This window comes from Puma concolor, chromosome B1 (assembly GCF_028749965.1).
Source record: "Puma concolor isolate L17-30 chromosome B1, mPumCon1.1.hap2, whole genome shotgun sequence".
NCBI classification, from domain to species: domain Eukaryota; kingdom Metazoa; phylum Chordata; class Mammalia; order Carnivora; family Felidae; genus Puma; species Puma concolor.
In genome coordinates this window covers 161,860,572-161,883,123 of record NC_141670.1, presented here as the reverse complement: position 1 = coordinate 161,883,123, position 22,552 = coordinate 161,860,572, and the positions used below count along the sequence as shown (strand labels likewise).

The 22,552-nt window shown below is 37.5% G+C and overlaps 1 protein-coding gene across 4 annotated transcripts in view; it reads left to right on the top strand.

Moving 5' to 3' along the window:
• The window catches only part of SPMAP2L (sperm microtubule associated protein 2 like), a 56,303-nt gene that overhangs the window by 13,681 nt on the left and 20,070 nt on the right, over window positions 1-22,552 (top strand). For 2 of the 4 annotated variants that reach the window (XM_086704982.1, XM_086704981.1), the window contains exons 3-5: window positions 6,335-6,400; window positions 14,688-14,816; window positions 17,073-17,210. In XM_086704982.1, coding sequence (XP_086561108.1) covers window positions 6,335-6,400; window positions 14,688-14,816; window positions 17,073-17,210 — 333 coding nt within the window. The remainder of the gene's footprint in view (window positions 1-6,334; window positions 6,401-14,687; window positions 14,817-17,072; window positions 17,211-22,552) is intronic. The other 2 variants (XM_086704983.1, XM_086704984.1) reach the window with 2 other exon arrangements.

Below are 22,552 nucleotides of genomic sequence, written 5' to 3'. Positions count from 1 at the left end.
TACCACTTCTTGCTTTTGTTTGGCTGGTTAATTTGGCTTGATCCTATAAGGAAATTGTGCTATCTTTATTACTTAATCATATCCCCATCGTCTAAAAAGATTATTGTTAAACAAATATGATGTGCCTGATTATTATGAAAGAAAATATTCTCTGAATATAATCAACATAGTTAAATGTAGAAGAGCATTTTGACTGAGAAAATTGTTTGTATTAATCACTTCAGGCCTGTAATCATTTCCATAATTATTGTTATATTAAGGTATATTTATTGTTCTGCACCCAAGGTAAGGATTTCAAAAACTTTCTGAGCTGTTGGCAAGCCATAGGAGATTAATAATCAATGAAGACATGGGACAGCAATGTAATCCTCATTTAAAAAAAATCTGCCTTCAAACGTGAAAATCCTTCAACCACTTTCTTTCGTTTCTGCACAGGACAATGACTAGACATTGTGAGGTAATGCAAGACATGAAAGATGGGGGAAGCCTGTGTTAAGATGAAGAGATAGGTTAGAGATGTAGCTGTGGTGACATAATACACAAGAAGTGAATGAAGAGGACGGATGTTAGTCAGACCTCCACACAGAAGAAGCAAATGTTAATGAGATTATTTCCAATTGAAGTAACAACCCAATTAAAGTGTCTATAGGAATAAACTAGGAAACTGTCAGTCTATAAAGTGACACATTAAAAAAACATTATTTAGCTAGTGAAGAAAAAGGTAGCGAGGGAAAACTTGGCTTGGAAGTGATGATGGAAGCCAGAAGCTAACTTGTTTTAAAAGATTAATGTATATAAAATGTTTTGTCTGCAACTCTGGCTTTCTTTTTCCTCCACCTAGCCACCCTTTCTGGAAAGCTGGCTCAGGCTCTCTCGGCAGGGCTTATGCAGTGCTTACATGATGAAGCCCTTCTTCTGTTGAATTTGGATGTAGATTTTTTTTTTTCCTGGCAATGGACAGTATCTTCATTGTTTCTAGATATTAAAAGGCATGACTTGGGGGTTGCATCTTATCAATTATATAGCTGATCCCAAAAATTTTACCACCAAAGTACCTTTTAGTTATCTTTATCCATGACCATAATCTCATGTTTTGAAAGATTTTTTTTGTTATTGCTCACAAAACAAACTACATTTGGTAATTTTTTTTAATTAAGGACAGATGTAAGTATTAATCAGAGTCTCCTATCAGTATGAGGTAACATGGAGATGATATAATTCAGAAACAAATTGGGTATTTGAGGTAGCCTGTACTGACTGTGGATAGTGTAGGATGCCATTTGACCTTTTGAAATATTCTAAAGGTTGTGGACTCCCATTATTGTATTTGTAGATCCCTTAAGTATTTGAGAACTTCAGGCTGGGAACTCTTGAATTAAGCAGCAGAAATTTGAGGGACAAAATGCAGATAGGTTGCTTGCAATAGCAAAGGGGTAAATTAGAAGGGTCCAGAGTATTAGACATTGGAGAGGAAAGAGTGTGGATGTGGGGTACTATTCTTAAAACTTCAAGTCTGTATTTTATCTAGAAACCTCTTCAAGTGATAAAAGCTTACTGATAGTTTACTGATTTTCCTGTATAAGACACTTAAACTAAGTTTATATTTTAAACAATTAAATACCAATTCAGTTCAACTCAGCGTTGGCCGAGCATTGACTACATACAGAGTTTCATACTAGGTGTTGTGGGTGGGAAAGGAAAAAGGAACTAACGTTTATTGAATACCCACTCCATGGTTAGAAGTTGCTAGGTATGCAACCCTTTGAGATGGATATAGTTATTTTCCTTTATAGATGAGGCTAACCACGCTGGTCACCTATTATTTTTCTGGGGCATGCTTCTTCCCTGGGGCCTTTGCTCTTGCTAATTAACTATTGGAATGGGAAAATCTTTCCTTGAAAAATCTGTGTAGCTAGTTATTTTTCAAATATAATCTGATCAGTAATGCCTTCTTTGACCACCCTATTTTAAGTTGCAACCCTCTCCCCACCGCACACTCCTGAAAGCTCAAGGAATTAAATAACTTGCCCATGTGTAAGAACATGGCATTTCATTTTAAAATAATAAAAACCCAGAATCTCCAATATGGATGCTGGAATAATAATTTGTTAGATGAGCAGAATTATTGGATTGAGTGTTCTATGTCCCCAAGATTGGTTGCTGCCAGGACCACACTGGCCTCAAGGAAACTGTCCACTGTTAACACTGTGGCCTGGTTTGTGTGCATTGAATCCCTGCTTACATTATTCCCCTAGCGTAGCCTAGGCAAGGTGTTAAGGGGCAAATAAGTTGTAATTAAAGGCTGAAGCAATGCTAATGAATTAGGGGAACATGGAAACAGATAATCTGATTGAAGGGTTTTTTCCCCTTGCTTCCCCCCACTTTCCTGAAAGGAGCTTCATGATGTATCAGTCACCATTTAATGAGGGAGGCCATGTGTTTCACATAAGGATTTGCCCTCACTGTGTCAGGCCTGAATCCTGCCTGACACCAGGGCCAGGGCTTATTTTAACACAAAGACCCCACAAAAAAAAAAAAAAGAACTACAGGCCAATATCTCTAAAGAACATGGGTGCAGAAATTCTCAACACAATACTAGCAAATAGAATCTAACAGTACATTAAAAGAATCACTCACCACGATCAAGTGGGATTCATTCCTGGGTTGTAAAATGTTCAATATTTGCAAGTCAGTCAACACCACATTAATAAAAGAAGAAATAAGAAGCATACAGTCCTCTCAGTAGATGCAGAAAAAGCATTTGACAAAATACAGCATCCATTCTTGATAAACATCCTCAACAGAGTAGGGATAGAGGGAACATACCTCAACATCATAAAGGCCATATATGAAAGACCCACAGCTAATATCATCCTCAATTGGAAAAAACTGAAGAGGTTTTCCTCTGAGGTCAGGAACAAGACAGGGATGTCCATTCTCACCATTGTTATTTAACATAGTACTGGAAGTCCTAGCCACAGCAGTCAGACAACAAAAAAATAAAAGGCATCCAGATTGGCAAGGAAGAAGTCAAACTTTCACAATTTTCTAGAAAACCCAAAAGACCCCACCAAAAATTGTTAGAACTGATACATGAATTCAGTGAAGTCACAGAATACAAAATATATGTACAGAACTCTGTTACATTTCTATACACCCATAATGAAGCAGCAGAAAGAGGAATCAAGGAATTGATCCCATTTACAATTGCACCAAAACCCATAAGATACCTAGGAATAAACCTAACCAAAATGGTAAAAGATCTGTACTCTGAAAACTATAGAACACTTATGAAAGAAATTGAAGATGACACACAAAAAATGGGAAAACATTCCATGCTAATGGATTGGGAAAACAAATATTGTTAAAATGCCTATACTACCCAAAGCAATCTACACATTTAATGCAACCCCTATCGAAATACTACCAGCATTTTTTACACAGCTAGAACAAACAATCCTAAAATTTGTATGGAACCACAAATGACTCTAAATAGCCAAAACAATCTTGAAAAAGAAAAGCAAAGCTGGAGGCATCACAATTCCAGACTTCAAGTTCGTTACAAACCTTAGTGAATTAAGACAGTATATGGTACTAGCACAAAAACAGACACAGAGATCAATGGAACAAAATAGAAAACCCAGAAATGGACCCACAACTATATGGTCAACTAATATTTGACAAAACAGGAAAGAATATCCAATGGAAAAAAGACAGTGACTTCAACAAATGGTGTTGGGAAAACTTGGCAGCAACATGCAAAAGAATGAAACTGGACCAGTTTCTTACACTATACACAAAAATAAATTTAAAAATGCATGAAATACCTACATATGAGATAGGAAACCATAAAAGTCCAGAGCAGAACACAGGCAGTAACCTCTTTGATATTGGCCCACAGCAGCTTCTTACTAGATGTCTCTGGAGGCAAGGGAAACAAAAGCAAAAATGAATTCCTGGGACTTTATCAAGATCAAAAGATTCTGCACATCAAAGGAAACAACGAACAAAACTAAACGGCTACCTTCAGAGCGGGAAAAGATATTTGCAAATGACATATCTGATAAAGGGTTAGTATCCAAAATCTGTAAAAAGCTTATAAAACTCAACACCCAAAAAACAAATAACCCAGTTAAAAAATGAGCAGAAGACATGAATAGGCATTTTTTCAAAGAAGATACCCAAATGGCTGACACATTAAAAGATGCTCAACATCACTGATCATCAGGGAACTATAAATCAAAAAGTACAATGAGGTAACATTTCACACCTGTCAGAACGGCTAAAATCAACAACACAAGAAACAACAGATGTTGGGGAGGCAGGGAAAGGAGAACCCTCTAACACTGTTGGTGGGAATGCAAACTGGAGCAGCTCCTCTGGAAGAAAGTTTGGAGGATTATCAAAAAGTTAAAAATACACTACCATCCAGCAATTGCACTACTAGGTATTTACAGAAATACTGGTTTGAAGGGATACATGCACCCTGATGTTTATAGCAGCATTATCAACAATAGCCAAATTATGGAAAGAGCCCATATGTCCACAGACTGATGAATGGATAAAAGATGTGGTATATTTATACAATGGAATATTTCTCAGCCATCAAAAATAATGAAATCTTGCCATTTGCAATGATGTGGATGGAGCTGGAGACTATTATGCCAAGTGAAATAAGTGAGTCAGAGAAAGACAAATACCATATGATTTCACTCATATGGAATTTAAGAAACAAGACAAATGAATATAGGGGAAAAAGAGAGAGAGGCAAACCATAAAGCAGACTCTTAACTATAGAGAACAAACTGAGCATTGCTGGAGGGGAGGTGGGCCGGGGGATGGGTTACATGGGTGATGGGTATTAAGGAGGACAGTTGTGATGAGCACTGGGTGTTATATGTAAGTGATGAATCACTAAATTATACACCTGAAACTAATATTACACTGTATGTTAATTGGAATTTAAACAAAAACTTGAAACTTAAAAAAAAGAAGGGTCTGTTAAAGAGTTCAGGCGAATTTTAGGAAGAATGATTTTACTTTTTGTGCAAGAAGTACTTCCTTTGAGTAATTTTCCTGACCTCTTACCTTATTATCCCTTAATTAGACTCCTGAGAGGGATGGAAGTAACTTCTGTTTGATGGAATTGAGCAAGAGAGAACTGGTTCCTTCTGGGTCCAATTTCTTTGGGACCTGTCTATCAATAGGAAGTGATCTTTGTGATCTGTTCTCTGTCACATAGCAAACTTAGCCCCTGCGGGCGGAGGCTTGCAGCTTTGGGGGACAAGTTCAATTCAGGATTGTCAGGGATACATACTACTGTCTTCAGTATCATCTAATCAATAATAGAGAAAGTATTTTTATTCTATTTATCTGACTCCTGTGTCTGTTTTTAGTTAGTTCTTAATTGTGGGCAAAAAAGTGTTGTTATTTGTTAGGACCTTCAAACTCCAAGAAAGTGAATAAATAATTACAATATGAGCTACACACATAGGTGGTGTATTAGTCTGCACAGGATAGGCAATGCTGTAGTAACAAATAAGATACAAAACTCTCAATGACTTAAAGCAATAAACATTTATTTCTCCCTCCTGTCACAGTCCAGTGTGAGATGGCTTGGCCTCTTCTGTCTTTTAGCTATGCCATCTAGAATATGTGGCTTACAGAATCACTGCAATAAGGGAAGAAGGGAATGGAGCAGGCACATTGGCCCTGGAATTGATACTGAACACTTCTGTTGAAATTAGACATAACTATTCACATGGCTGTAAACAACTGAAGGGAAGCTTGGAAATATGGAGGAACACATGGGTATTTGGTGAGCACAAACTCTGCTATAGGTAGATTCAGAACAATCAGGGAAGGTTCAAAGGAGCAGAGTAGGGAAGAAAAAGGGTTGAGTGGTACTCAAAGTATACTTTGCCTATTTCATAGTTTTCCCAAAGCCAAATATTCTCTCTGAAATTTATCTGTATGATCTCTTCAGAATCCAGTGCCATCAAGCCATTTAAAAATTAACTTAATATGAGAATTGAGGGCTTTTCCCATTAAGTGTGCGTTTTATCTGGGGTCTTCTGGAGACAATATGCTCTTGGTTTTATTGCAGATTTATTGTCTTTGTTCCAGTATGTATTATATTAGCCATGATTCTAGGAGAGAGAATTTTGGGTCCACAATATTTTTGAATACTTTGAGCTTTCAGTACTCTTCAGATCACATCATATAGTGCTTTGGGTTTTTCCCCCCTAAGATGGGATTTGTTTGAGTAGGAGTCATCTAATATAACCATGTTTGTTAAGCATTTTCTCTGAATTAATCAGCTGGTATTTGTTAGTTTTTTTTCTAGGAAGAGAATCCAAGACCTTTCTAGGCCTAAAAAACAATGGGGAACCCCAGATAGGTAAGACAACATTACATAGTCTTGTTTGTGATGAGTGTGTTCCTTACATTAGATAGGTAAGTATTATTCTTACTTGCCCACTAACTTTGTATCCTAGGTTTAGTCACCTCTCTGCTCAGCTGAATCCACTGAACCAGTATCCTCCCCTCAGTTAAGTCAACATATGGAAGGCTAACCCTAAGTCAGTAGTTCTCAAATTTGTCTGCACATAGAATCACCTGGGGACATATAAAGCACTGATGCCTGGGCCCCATCCCCAGAAATCCTAATTTACTTTGTCTAGGGTGCAGCCCATGCATCGGGAGCATTAAAAGCTCCCCAGATAATTCTAATAAGCATACAGATTTGAAAAACACTTTGAAAATCTTGTGTTCATCCTTTGGGTTCAACTTTGCTGCTCCCAACACGCTGTCTCTAAGCCTTTGCCTAGAGAACACCTGTTCTCTGAATTTCCAGCCGATTGGACCCACTGTCCTCCTATCCTTGGCCACAGGACTCCCCCTTTTCTTCTTTGGCTCCTGAGTAAAGCCTTAATTTTTTTCCTTTTTTCCTCATCTTTTATTGCTTAAAAGAAAAATAATACATATTATTTTTAAAGCAATTTTAGGTTTACAGAAAAATTGGCCAAAAGTACACAGAGTTTCTGTATTACTACCCACTCCTCTTGTTTCCCATATTAGCATCTGGTGTTAGTGTGGTACATTTGTTACAACTGATGAAGAAATATTGACATACACTAAAGCCTATAGTTTACATTAGGGTTCAGTGTTGTGTGTTATACAGTTCTGTGGACTTTGACAAATGCATGTCATGTGTTCACCATTACAGTATTATGTAAAATAGTTTCACTGCCCTAAAAATTATCTGTATTCTACCTATTCATCTCTTTCCTTCTGTGCCCCCTTTCCAAAATCCTGGAAACCACTGATTTTTTTTTTTTTTTTACTGTATGTATAGTTTTGCCTTTTCCAGAATGGCATAGTTAAAATGATATGGTACATAACCTTTCCAGATTGACTTCTTTCACTTCACGTGCATTTAAGATTCCTCCATGTCTTTTCATTGCTTAATAACTCATTTCTTTTTAGCACTAATTTGATTATCCATTCAGCTATTGAAGGATGTGTTATTTCCGTCCAATTTTTGGCAATTATGAATAAAGATGCTCTAAACATTGATATGCAGGTTTTCATGTAGATAAAAGTTTTTAACTCGTTTGGGTAAACACCTAGGAATGCAATTTCTGGATCATATGGTAAGAATATGTTTAGATTTGTAAGAAATTGCCAAACAGGAGCGCCTGGGTGGCTCAGTCGGTTGAGTGTCCGACTTCAGCCCGGGTCACGATCTCGCGGTCCATGAGTTCGAGCCCCGCGTCGGGCTCTGGGCTGATGGCTCAGAGCCTGGAGCCTGCTTCCGATTCTGTGTCTCCCTCTCTCTCTGCCCCTCCCCCGTTCATGCTCTGTCTCTCTCTGTCTCAAGAATAAATAAACGTTAAAAAAAAAAAAAAAAGAAATTGCCAAACATATTCTAAAGTTTCTGCCAATCCCACCATCAATGAATAATACTTCCTGTTGTTCCTTCCACATCCTTACCGGGCATTTGGTGTTTGTATTTTAGCCATTCTAAATGTGTGTAGTGGTGTCTTTCTCATTGTTTTAATTTGTAACTCTCTAATGACATGATGCTGAGCATATTTCACATGCTTATTTACCATCTGTGTATCTTCTTTGATGAAGTGTGTGTTGAGCTCTTTTGCCCACTTTTTAATTGGGTTATTTGTTTTCTTATTGTTGAAATGTAACAGTTCTTTGTATATTTTCAATACCAATCCTTTATCAGATGCTATATATTCATATATTGAATTCATATATTCATATGAATAATTCATATATTGAATTCATAAAATTCATATATTGAAACCTAATCCCCAGTGTGATGGTATTAGGAGGTAAGGCCTTCTGAAGGTGATTAAATCATGAGGATGGCATATGCATGAATGGGATTAATGTCCTTATAAAAGAGACTTCAAAGAACTCCTTACCCCTTCAGCAATGTGGGAACACAGCAACAACATGCCTGGCTATAAACCAGAGAGCATGTCTTCACCAGGCACCAAATCTGCTGATGCTTTGATCTTGGATTTTCAAACCCCCAGAATTGTGAGGAATAGACTTCTGTTGTTTATAAGCCACCCTATCTATGGTATTGGTGTAGTAGCCTGAATAGATTAGGACATCAGATATGTGCCTTGCAAATATTTTCTCCTAGTCTGTGGCTCATTTTTTCATTCTCTTATCAGTGTCTTTTGGAAAGCAAAAGTTTTTAATTTTAATGAAGTCCAGATTATCAATTTTTTCTCTCATGGATCATGTTTTGCTTGTATTTTAAAATGCATTGCATTGCTAAATCTAAGATGACCTAGATTTTCTCTTATGTTACCTTCTAGAATTTTATAGTTTTGCATTTACATTTATATCTAAGATACATTTCAAGTTAATTTTTGTGATAGGTGTAAGGTATGTTTCTAGATTTTTTTTTTTTGTATGTGGATGTCCATTTTTTTTAGCACCATTTGCTGAAAAGACTGTCTTTTGTCTATTGTATAGCCTTCAATCCTTTGTCAAAGGTTAGCTGACTGTATTTGTGTGGATCTATTTCTGGGATCTCTCTTTTTGCATTGATCTATTTGTCTATTCTTTCACCAATATGATTGTCTGATTACTGTGGCTGATTACTACTGATTACTACTACTGAAGTCAGGTAGTAGCAATCCTCTGATTTAGTTCTTCTTTTTCAATATTGTGTTGGCTATTCTGGATCTTTTATCTCTCCACATAAACTTTGGAATCAGTTTGTGAATATCTACAAAGTAACTCATTGGGATTTTGATTGGGATTGCACTGGATCTGATGACCAGTTTGGAAAGAACTGACATCTTGATAATATTGAGTCTTTCCACCCACGAACATGGACTCTCCATTTATTTAGTTCTTCTTTGATTTCTTTCACCAGAGTTTTATAGTTTTCTTTATATGAATCTTATACATGTATTGTTGGATTTATACCTATGTATTTCATTTTTTTTCTGCTGCTAATGTAAATAGTGTTATGTTTTAAATTTTAAATTCCAATTTTTCATTGTTGGTGTATAAGAAATCAGTAGAATTTGTGTATTAATGTTGTATCCTGAAACTTTGCTATAATCAAAATTTTCATTTTTAAAAGGCTTGTTTTTAAACATTAAGAATATAACATGCTTAAATACTCTCTTTTTCATGGATGGGTACATACTCATATACATTGATGAGAGGCATGCACTGATAAGAGATGTGTTAATGAATATTGCTAGAACTGTTAGTAATCTTAGAACACTTCTCTCCAACCTGCTCCTTTTCCATTAAAAAAATTTGAAGGAGTGATTTATTTTTAAATTTTTTTTTCAACGTTTTTTATTTATTTTTGGGACAGAGAGAGACAGAGCATGAACGGGGGAGGGGCAGAGAGAGAGGGAGACACAGAATTGGAAACAGGCTCCAGGCTCTGAGCCATCAGCCCAGAGGCTCCAGGCTCTGAGCCATCAGCCCAGAGGCTCCAGGCTCTGAGCCATCAGCCCAGAGGCTCCAGGCTCTGAGCCATCAGCCCAGAGCCCGACGCGGGGCTCGAACTCACGGAGTGCGAGATCGTGACCTGGCTGAAGTCGGAGGCTTAACCGACTGCGCCACCCAGGCGCCCCTTGAAGGAGTGATTTAATTAGACAATTGAGCTTAGAAAAGCTAAGTAACCCAGCTTGGGGGTACCCAAATTGGGATTTGAATCTATGTTCATAGCCCACAAAATCCATTTACTTACATTATATCACAATGGCTGTTTTAGAAAGATGTGGTCCCTTTGATGGCATGGAGAATTAGAGCCAGGAAGATTTATTTGAGGCTATTACAAAATGTAGGAGACAAATAATGAAGGCTTGTCCTAAGAGAGTGGCTTTTAAGGTTACAAGAAAGGTTAAAGTCAAGATAAAGATGGGCAGGACTTAGTGACAAATGAGGAACCTGAGGGAGAGGAGGAGTCACATATGATTTCTAGGTTTCTGTTTTTATTTTTATTTTTTTTAACTTTTATTTATTTTGAGAGAGAGAGTATGTGTGTGCATGCAAGCTGGGGAGAAGCAGAGAGAGAGAGAGAGAGAGAGAGAGAGAGAGAATGAGAGAAAGAGAATCTCAAGCAGGCTCCACACTGTCAGCACATAGCCTGATATGGGGCTCAAGCTCAGGAATCCTGAGATCATGATCTGAGCTGCAACCAAGAGTCAGTCACTTAATCGACTGAGTCACCCAGGTGCCCCTTTAGGTTTCTGCTTTTAGAAACAAGGTGGAAAATGCTATTACAACTGCAAAAGGAAGCACAAGACAGGGGCAGGTTTGGGAGGAAGGTAGACTTAGTCATGTGGGATGCTTTTGAGACATTCAGTAAGTATTTGGAAGTGTAGATTTAACACTCAGGAGAATACTTGAGAATTCTTGGAGATACTATTTTGGAAACATCAGTATTTAGTGATGTATTTTTTTTTTTTTTTTAATATTGAGGAAGAGGGAACCCTGGGGCACATGCCATTGTTTAAATTGCCAAAGAGATACTGCCTAAGGAAACTGAGAAGGAGTAGGCTAGAGAATTAGAAGACAGATGTTAGCTGAACCTATTGTGGTAATCATTTCACAGTACATGCTGTATACCTTAATCTTATACATTGATGTATGCCAATTATTTCCCAATAAAACTGGAAGAGGGAGAGGGAAAGGGAGAGGGGGAGAGAGAGAGAGAGAAAGGGGGGGGGGGGAAATGAATCAGGACAGAGAGGGCCTCAAAAGCCAAGGAAGAAAATTATTAAAAGAAAAGTGGAACCTTTGAGGATACATTTAAAGAATTTGTGGTTGACCAGACTGACGAAGAAAGATTAGAGACCAACTCATAAATCTTCAAGTACATAAAGCAGTTTATACGGATGAAAGCTAAATAAATATTTGTTATAATAGGAGAAATTATAAGAATTTCAGAACAATTACACTCTGGAAATAGACCACTGAAAGCTGTTTTGTGTTTTCTGACTCTGGAAATAGGTAAGACTAGAGATTCAGCTGTTCAGAAAAGGATGACTGAACACAGAATTCTCCAGAACCCATTCTAGGTCCCTTATTCTAGAATTCTAGGGGTGTAATTGTGCCAGATTTTTGTTATATTTCATAGATCCATCAAATCTTATGATATGGATAAGAATTCTATGCTCTGGGGTCAAGTCCTCATCATGGACCATAGAAGATTAAACACTTATTTCCTTGGTTTTATTAGCTATGTAACAGCTAAACATAAGTGATTTTTAAATGCTATCAGAGTAGAGTGAAGAGTCATCTGCATAATATGTTACTTTGACATTTGGTTATTCTCCCTACTTTCTGATAAACATTGTGTCCACGTTTTTCTCCACTGTACAGTCTCTGCTGTTTCTTTTCCCACTGATCCTTCTCTTCCAGCTTACTTTGAACCAGATCTCCTGCCTTTTACATAATTCTCAATGCTTTTAGTTCATACTATGTGTTTTCTAGTTTTTAATGGCCAAGGTTTCAAGCAGATAATGATCTCATAAGGTTTCAGTTCCTGGGAGGCATCATGAGGACCATATATTATGAGCCTGGTTTAATTGCTGTGTCTAAAATACCTTTTGCTTTGAATTTGAAACAGTGAATACAAAACCAATATATACACATTAACATTGAACGACACAGGTTTGAACTGGTACCCAGATTTTTTTTGATACATACTATAAAATTACTGTAAAATATTTTCTCTTCCTTATCATTTTCCTTTTTAAAAATTTTTTAATGTTTATTTATTTTTGAGAGAGGGAGGGGAGGGGCAGAGAGAGAGGGAGACACAGAATCCGAAGTAGGCTCCAGGCTCTGAGCTGTCAGCACAGAGCCCTATGTGGGGCTCGAACTCACCAACCGCGAGATCATGACCCAAGCTGAAGTCAGATGCTTAACTGACTGAGCCACCCAGCGCCCCTCCATATGATTTTCTTAATAACATTTTCTTCTCTCTAGCTTACTTTATTGTAAGAATACAACATATAATACATATACAAAGTATGTGTTCATTGACTATGTATGTTATCAGTAAGGTTTCTGGTCAACAGTGGGCTATTAGTAGTTAAGTTGTTTGGAAAGTCAAAAGTTGTATGCAGATTTTTCAGCTGCATGGGGGTTGTGCCCCTAACCCCTCATTGTTAAAGGGTCAACTTATATATGTCACCTTTGCTTCCTAATCCCCGACTCCCTTAGCCTTTCTCACCAGAGCTTTGGTATTTACCCCTAAGATGCTCCTCACTTTTTCTATTACCACTGATACCCTCCTGGCCAAGTCCTATTGTCTTTTGTTTTTGTTTTTGTTTTTCTTCAGTTTCCATTCTTGATGTCTAAGTTATATTTAACACTTTCTTATAATATTTGATGCAACTTGTCTTGCAATCTTCCTCTCCCATTCCATGGGGCTCTTACCTCTATCCACCAAATCTTCTCTTTTGGAAGCATAGTTACTGTCTTCCCCAATGTCACTCCCACTGTGGCCCTCATCACCTGAGGCCCCAACTTCTGCTGTAGCCTCTTCTCCCTGCAGTCATTCTCTCCTCTCCACCCTGTTTCACATTACCATCAAGTGAGTCCCCAGTTTTCACCATTCTTTGATTCATCAAACTATGATGGAACACCTGTCATATACAGCACTAAACTATCCTAGTGGGATAGCTCCAAAAGATTAAGTCATGTTCCCTCCTTTGGATGAACATACAGGCTGGAGAGGCAGGCACTCTTTGTCAAAACTGTGGAAGACCTTGTAAGCCATGGTAAGGAGCTGGGACTCCACTGTAAAGTCAGTGAAGACCTTTAGAGTCTTAAACAAGGAGGTGACTTGATCAAATTGGAGTTTAGAAGACCACTCTTGCAGGGGTGTGGACAAAGGAGTGGGGATGATGGGATCTGGACAAGGAAAGCAGCCACGAGGATAAGGAGAAATGGATACATTTAAGCCATATTTAGGAAATGGAATCCACAGAATGTAGGGGATGGGGATATTAATTCATTGATTAATATTTCTAATGGTGACTCTGGCTAATGCTTACAAAGTAGAGAAATAAATATTGTGTACAAAAGTATTGACAAAGTTAAAAAATAGAGCCTTATGTTTTATTTTTTAAGTTTTTACTTATTTTGAGAAAGAGAGCACAAGCATGTGCATGTGTGCACGTGTGCATGAGTGGGGGAGGGGTAGAGAGCGAGGGAAAGAGAATTCCAAGCAGGCATCATGCTGACACAGTGCAGAGCCCAACACGGGTCTCGAACCCACGAACCATGAGATCATGACCTGGGCTGAAATCAAGAGTAGGATGCTTAACTGACTGAGCCACCCAAAAACAGGGCCTTCTAAATAGATAAACTCAATTAATTGGCAATTTTAGTTATGTGCAAAGTTAGGTTACCGAGGCACCTTCTTCTGACTCCTTGGTGGGGCTTTTAGGGTCTCCTGCCTGCCCCACCCACTGCAGCAATGCTCCTTAATTATTTCCCAGCATGACTTTCTGCTTCTGTCCAAACATTGTCTTGACCAATACTGTCTAAACATGCTTTGATCAACATTTGATTATTCCCATTTCTCATGGTTACCCCAACATGGAACATGCCTCATTTCTGGCAATCTGTGCCTTTCACTTTCTTCTTTAAGCCTTTCAGGTGAATTCCACACCGATTCTCCTTTTCTTTTCCCCCTCTGCACAGTAATCATGCCTATTTAACAGACTAAAAAATCTAATGTCAGTAAACATTTAGCTCACTGCCTGGCCCACAGTATTTCAGAAATGGAAGCTATTAATTTTACCCTGATACTATTTTGTTTTCTGACTTCCTGGTACAGGGCTTCACCCACAATGGAAGCTCAATGGAGATAGATGGCATGCCCATTTTATGTTGACCTGATTATAAATTACAGTGTTAATTATACGATGGCAGAAACAGAACTCTTTCTAATTTTTGGTCACCACGTTTTAGGACAGGAGGTAAAACAATCTTATTTTAACTACCATAAATAGTTTATCTGTTTCTGATGCCTGGAAACTGTTACATTCTGTAATCAAGATAGTTCTGGAAGTGAAGCAACATCAGTATAGAAGCCACCAAGAGCCATTTCTAAGATATCCATTAGTAGTGAATTCCTTACTATTTGATTTTCTGCTTTTTAATAGAAAACTGTTTTGGGGGAATCAAGATCCTATTCGCCCTGTTTCCCAGTTTGCTTTGAAGGCTCAGCTGACCAAAAGACTTGAGGACCTTGCCCATCCCAAGGAAGTCTCCCACCGATATGTACCTAACAGGTTAGTTAGTGTTTGTGTGCTATCAGGTTACATTAGTAGGAGTCCATAGGGAAAATGACACAGAATCTAGCCGTTTTATCTGAAAATGATAAATTGTCCAAACTATAGTAGAAAATTATTGAAGATTAAGGATTCTATGTATTTCCTAATCTGATTCTACAGTAAAACTTTTCCAGAGCAAGATTAATATTAGCCATTATAAACTTGTATTATACTGTATAATGCTTTAGATTACCAGGATTTTGAGTTTTTAATAAAGTGGTAGTATTACAGCAGGGTATGTACCATATATAACATTGTTGTACATGAACTATTTATACATGCAACTTTTCGTGGATTTTGTATACCACCCGTGGGCTTGATTACCATTAATTAATTACTACATGTGAAGGTTAGAATATTGTTAAGGCTTTTGATACCCATTGCCAGTTTGTTTTTAATGCATATTTGTTGAATGACCAGGTTTTCTGTTGGTTGGCTCTTTGAGGGAAGACTCTGGAGCAAGGGAGGGAATGGACTCAAGTAGTGAGGGAGGTTAAAGTAACAAGAAAAAGTTGAAGATACCATTATTTACCTGAAGTTTGGTTTCCAAGATAATTGATGTGTCCACTTTTCTCTTTTTGAGATACAACTTTAGTCAAAAGTCAGCAAACTTTTTCTGGAAGGGGGCAGATAGTAAATTTGACCATAAAGTCTCTGTTTCAACTACCCAACTCCACTACTGTAGTAGGAAGCAGCCACAGATTTTATATAAACTGAACATGTCTGTCTTCCAATAAAACTTTGGAATTTTTGCATCTATGTTTATGAGGGGGATTATTCTGTATTTTTCTTGTAGTGTCTTTGTGGTAACGTTTTTTCTTGTAATGAATGTCTTTACTCATTTTTGGTAATGCTGTCTTCATAGAATCAATTGGAAAATATATAAAATTGGCATTTCTTGTTTATGTATTTCATAGAATCCACAGTGAAATCATCTGTGTCTGGAGCTTTTGAGTAGGATGGTTTTTAATTATAAATTCAATTCACGTAATAGTTATAGGGCTGTTATAAATTTGTCAAATTAACACTTGTTAAGTGGAGCATGGGGTCACAGTTCAACAACAGATCATAACAGAATTTGAAATAAAGAAGCTTATTACTCACAGATCCTAGAAGAAGTACCCAGCATGCCTCAAGGAGTCACATGGGCAGGTTAGGACAGAGGGCAGAGAGGCAGGACCTGGGGCACATGTCTTATTAGAACTTGTAGGTGGAGTGCTTTGGGTTTCCCAGGCAAAGGCCAGATTCATCAATTCAAACCAAAAGAGCAGGGTGTTGGTAGGCTCCTTGGGAGTCATATCTGAAGGATGCATAAAAGGAAGGCATTGAGGGTCAGGTGACGAGGACTGTTGCTGAAGTCCTATCAGGAATGTATATTTACTTATGCCTCTGTGGACTGTTATCTAGGGCATGTGCTTGTGAGAGGGGCCTGTATCATTTTAAGGTCCCTAGAGGCTGCTTGGCCAAACAAAATGGGTGCTGAGGCAGGAGTACCATGGAGGGGCTTAGTTAAACTCTTGACAAGGGCTATTAAGATTATATTTTTCTGAATGAGCATTGGTAATGTGTATCTTTCAGTTTTAAAATGTGTTGGCATAAAGTTGTTCATATATTCTTTTATTTTCCTTTCACTTACTATCTGTCCAATCTCTAGTGATTGTCTATAAGAGACTAAGAAAGTATTTGGTTTTAAAAGTAGTAAATTTCCTCCTCTCACTAGTGTATTTTTTGGTCTATTTAGAAGATGCAATTTGGGACGCCTGGGTGCCTCAGTTAGTTAGGTGTCCAACTTTCACTCAGGTCATGATCTCACAGTTCGTGGGTTTAAGCCCCTTATCAGGCTCTGTGATGACAGCTCGGAGCCTGGAGCCTGCTTTGGATTCTGTGTCTCCCTCTCTCTCTGCCCCTCTCCCCCTCATGCTCTATCTCTTTCTCTAAAATAAATAACAAACATTAAAAAAAAGAATTTAGAAGATGCAATTTATTTATTACAGAAAATTAATCTGTTTTGGAATAGGATATTAGAAGCCAGCTGAAACTTGATGGCTGCAACTATTTCTGATTTCTTCCTATGTGGAAAATGGCTCAGCAGTAAAGGGGTAAACTATCATACTTGCTCCTAGGCCTAGAGCTGGAGGTTAGTGTTAAAAATTACTATGATAAGTCTAATTCATATTCACTTCACTCAGTTCTTTTCTCTTCTACAACTTTCAGGGCTCAATATTACTACAGCTGTGGTAGAGAGTCTATAATCTGGGAGATCCCTTCTGCTGCACTGTTTAGCCAGCCATCCAAAAGGATCCAGAAGCTGGCACTGCCCAACAGATTCAAGAAAGAATATCTATTAAATAGGTAAAGTACCTTGACAATCTCTATAAATTCTAACTTAATTTGGTTAAATCTCACAATATTTTATCTATTTTAGTGTATGTGGTTTTATGAACTAGAAGTCCACTTATGTTCAAAGAATCAGGGTAAAAAGATCAAATATTTGCAGCAATTGTAGGTAATCAGAAGGTTATCATCAGTAATTACATTGGACTCAATTGTGAAGTTGAACTATGCACTGAACTTAGCATCATTAGTCAGTTAAAAGGAAATATGCAAATGAAAAATCACAAGTTTTTGCATTTTGTAGAATTTGATGTTTCTCTTATGCCTCTGTGACTTTTCAAATGTTGCTCCTTTTGCTTTGAATGATGAATTTCTGCTTGTCTTTAAAAATTATTTTAATGTTTTTGTTTTTGTTTTTGTTTTTGTTTTTTTTTAAATTTTTTTTTCAACGTTTATTTATTTTTGGGACAGAGAGACACAGAGCATGAACGGCGGAGGGGCAGAGAGAGAGGGAGACACAGAATCGGAAACAGGCTCCAGGCTCTGAGCCATCAGCCCAGAGCCCGACGCGGGGCTCGAACTCACGGACCGCGAGATCGTGACCTGGCTGAAGTCGGACGCTTAACCGACTGCGCCACCCAGGCGCCCCTGTTTTTGTTTTTTTTTGAGAGACAGAGAGAGAGAGAGAGAGAGAGAGACAGACAGAGTGCAAGTAAGGAAGGGGCAGAGAGAGAGGGAGACACAGAATCTGAAGCAGGCTCCAGGCTCTGAGCTGTCAGCATAGAGCTCAACATGGGGCTCAAACCCACAAACTGCGAGATCATGACCTGGGCCGAAGTCAGATGCTCAACCAAATGAGCCACCCAGTTGCCCCTCTCCTTGTCTTTAAAAGACAATTTTTGGGCACCTGGGTGGTTCAGTCAGTTAAGCATCTTGATTTCTGCTCAAGTCATGATCTCACGGTTCATGAGATCGAGCCCTGCATATCGGGCTTTGCGTGGATCCTGCTTAGGATTCTCTCTCTCCCTCTCTCTGCCCCTCCCCCTCAAAATAAATAAAACAAACTTAAAAAAATTAAGTAAAAGACAGCTTAGGTGATACTTCCATATGGCAGCTAAGATTGTGATATGGTTCTTGGAAAAATGCTAAGTTGCATTAATGGAATATATACAGTGTACAGTTAGAGGGAGGTGATGGTCCTAGCCTATACTACTTTAGTCAAGACATAGTAGGTGGATGTTTCCACTTATGGATGTTATTCTTTAAGAAAATGATACTTATGCTAAGTGAAATGTCATACAGAGAAGGACAGATTCCGTATGTTTTCACTCCTGTGTGGATCCTGAGAAACTTAACAGAAGACCATGGGGGAGGGGAAGAAAAAAAAATGGTTAGAGAGGGAGGTAGCCAAAACATAAGAGACTCCTAAAAACTGAGAACAAACTGAGGGTTTGTGGGGGGTGGGAGGGAGGGGTGGGTGGGTGATTGGGTATTGAGGAGGGCACCTGTTGGGATGAGCACTGGGTGTTGTATGGAAACCAATTTGACAATAAATTTCATATTAAAAAAAAAAAACAAAAAAAAAAAAACAAAAATAAATAAAAACATTTTTTTAAAAATTAAAAAAAATGATATTAAACTTGAAACTATGCAGAAGGAGCTGCATGATATTTTGAGGCTTCTGGAAATATGTTACCTAAAAAATAGTTAAGAGAGGGGCGCCTGGGTGGCGCAGTCGGTTAAGTGTCCGACTTCAGCCAGGTCGCGATCTCGCGGTCCGTGAGTTCGAGCCCCGCGTCGGGCTCTGGGCTGATGGCTCAGAGCCTGGAGCCTGTTTCCGATTCTGTGTCTCCCTCTCTCTCTGCCCCTCCCCCGTTCATGCTCTGTCTCTCTCTGTCCCCAAAATAAATAAAAAAAAAACGTTTGAAAAAAAAAAAATTAAAAAAAAAAAATAGTTAAGAGAAATGACATGGGTAGCTTAGAGAAGAGACCAAGGAAGCAGTGATAGCTGTGTTCAAATATTTAAAGGGTCAGCATCTGAATGAGGAAAAGGAGGTAGAAGTAAAATTACTTTGTGTTGATCCTAAAACTAGATGTAGAACAAGGAATTTACAGAGCAGGAGGTGTCAGCTAAGTGTAGGAGAATCTTTCTGACTAGCTAGCCAATAATGGAAATGTTTACCTGGAAAAATCAACTGCCATCATTCCCACAATCCCTGAAAGTGTTCAAGCATAAGCTGGAATTATGACTTTACATGAATTTTAGAAGATTCCTGCATTTCAGGGAGAGATTGAACTGGGTAACTTGAGTCTTTTTCCATCATAGAATCCAGCAAAAGAAGCCCAATTCCTCCTACAAAATTTCATTTCCTTATTTATCAGTTTGTGCAACAAAATCTGCAGATTTAGTTAAAATAGATATATAATTTGTAGTTACATATCTATATTTACTTATTTATTTTTACTTTTATTTTTTCTTTATCTATGTTTATAATCCAGAGGAATACTTTAATATTTCACCACTTTTTGAGAGACCTGAATTTGATGTTTCATATAAGTGAAACCCCGTTGAATGCTAAAACTTGCTTTATTTTTAAAAGTTTGTTTCCCTACTTTCCTAAGCAGACGTCTCTGCTACTAAACATACATATAACCTTTGTTCATTGGCTTGAGATCTTTATTATGAACATCAACTATGTACTTCAATACTGAAAACCTCCCAGAAGCTGTTTAAATATGAAGTACAGTTTTTTATTAGGCTAAGTGGTCTGACTTCTTGCTGTTAGATTATTAGATATTTGTTTCTTATAGTTTTCCTGTCATTTCTTTTTTTAACAGGGGAATAGTCTCTAACTAGCCTCTTTTTAAAAATTTAATTTAATTTTAATTCCAGTGTAGTTAACATACAGTGTTATATTATTTTCAGGTGTATAATTTAGGGATTCAATAGTTTTATGCATTACTCAGTGCTCATCATAATAAATGTACTCTTAATCCCCATCACCTATTTCACCCACCCACCTACCTCCCTACTGGTAACCATCTGTTTATTCTGTATAGCTAAAAGCCTGTTTTTTTGTTTTGTTTTGTATTTTTTGTTTTTGGTTTATCTCTCTTTCTCTTTTCCTTTACTGTTTGTTTGTTTTGTCTCTTAAATTCTATATATGAGTGAAATCATATGGTATTTGTCTTTCTCTGGCTTATTTCACTTAGCATTATACTCTCTGGATCCATGTTGTTGCAAATAACAAGGTTTCATTCTTTTTAATGGCCTAATAATATTCCATTGTGTGTGTGTATATATATGTGTGTGTGTGTGTATATATATATCTCACATCTTCATTCATGGATATCTCACATCCATTGATGGACACTTGGCTGCTTCCATAATTTTTTTTTTTTAATTTGAGAGAGAGAGTGTGCATGAGCAGGGGAGAGGGGCAGAGGGGCAGAGGGGCAGAGGGGGGAGGGAGAGAGAGAGAGAGAGAGGGAGAGAATCTTTTTTTTTTTAGTTTTATTTTTTATTTTCTTAAATTTACATCCCAATTAGTTAGCATATAGTGCAACAATGATTTCAGGAGTAGATTCATTAGTGCCCCTTACCCATTTAGCCCATCCCCCCCACAACCCCTCAGTAACCCCCTGTTTGTTCTCCATATTTGTAAGTCTCTTCTGTTTTGTCCCCCTCCCTGTTTTTATATTATTTTTGTTTCCCTTCCCTTATGTTCATCTGTTTTATCTCTTAAAGTCCTCATATGAGTGAAGTCATATGATTTTTGTCTTTCCCTGACTGACTGATTTCACTTAGCATAATACCTTCCAGTTCCATCCATGTAGTTGCAAATGGCAAGATTTCATTCTTTTTGACTGCGAGTAATACTGAGGGAGAAAATCTTAAGTAGACTCCACACTCAGCATAGAGCCTGATGCAGCACTTGATCCCATGACCCTGGGATCTTGACCTGAGCCAAAGTCAAGAGTTGGATGCCTAACCTACTGAGACACCCAGGAACCCCTGCTTGCATAATTTTGACTAGCCTCTTTTTTTGATTCTATGTATTAGAAACAGATAACTAAGCTTGTTAGAATTGTGTGAGGAGGAAAAAAAGCAAGTGTTTAATGAAGACACACCAGGCTTGCCAATAAATGTATTACATGAGCTTGAACTTTGGGACATGTATTTTAGTGATTAACTAGAGGGGCTCAACAGCAGACTTGAACAGTCAGAAGAAAGAGTCAGCAAACTTAGATAGGTTAATTGAGATTATCTGAGGGACAGAAAGAAAAAAAAATGAAATAAAATTAACAAATCCTCATGACCAAGTTGAATTTGTCCAGGAATGCAAGAATATGTTGGATTCAACTTACTATAATCAATATAATACATCAAATTAACAGAATAAGAAAACCAAAACCACATGATCATTTCAATAGACTCAGAAAAATCATTTGACAAAATTCAACACACTATAAAAATACTTAAGAAACTAGGTATAGAAGGGGACTTCCTCAAGCTGATAAAGAACATCTGTAAAAAAAAAACCCACTGCTAACATAATAATTAATGGTAAAAGACTGAATGCTTTCCCCCTAAGATCAGGAATAAAACAAGGATGTCAACTCTCACCACTTCTGTTGAACATCATATTGGAGGTTCTAGTCAGGGTGCCATTAGGCAAGAAAAAGAAGTAAAAAGCATTCAGTTTGGAAAGGAAAAAGTAAAACTACTTTCTCTACTCATAGTTCACATGATTAGAAAATCTTAAGGAATCCATATTAAAACTATGGGAACTAATAAATGAGTTCAGGAAGGCACAGAGTCCAAGAGCAATATACAAAAACAATTGTATTTCCATTAGCAATTAACCAATCTGAAAATGAAGGTAGGAAAATAATTCTATTTGTAGTAGCACCAAACAGAACAAAATAATACATGTAATGCAATAGTACTCAGCCTTAAAAAGGAAGGAAATTCTGATACATGCTCCAATATGAATGGACCTTGAAGACATTATGCTAAATGAAATAAGTCATCCACAAAAGGACACTGTATGATTCCACTTATAAGTTGGTACCAACTGTAGTCAAATTTGTAAAGAAAGAAAGTAGGATGGTGGTTGGCAGGGACTAAGCTGGGGGGGAGGGGGGAATTAGTTGTTTAATTGGTATAGAGTTCTACAAGATGAAAAGAGTTCTGAAGATTGGTTGCACAACAATGTTAATGCATTTAACATTACTGTAGCAAATACTTAAGAATGGTTAAGATGGTAAATTTTATATGTATTTTACTACAGCGAAAAATAATAAAGTAACAAAATACTTAACAAGAGAAGTTCAAATTGTTGAAAGAAATTAGACTT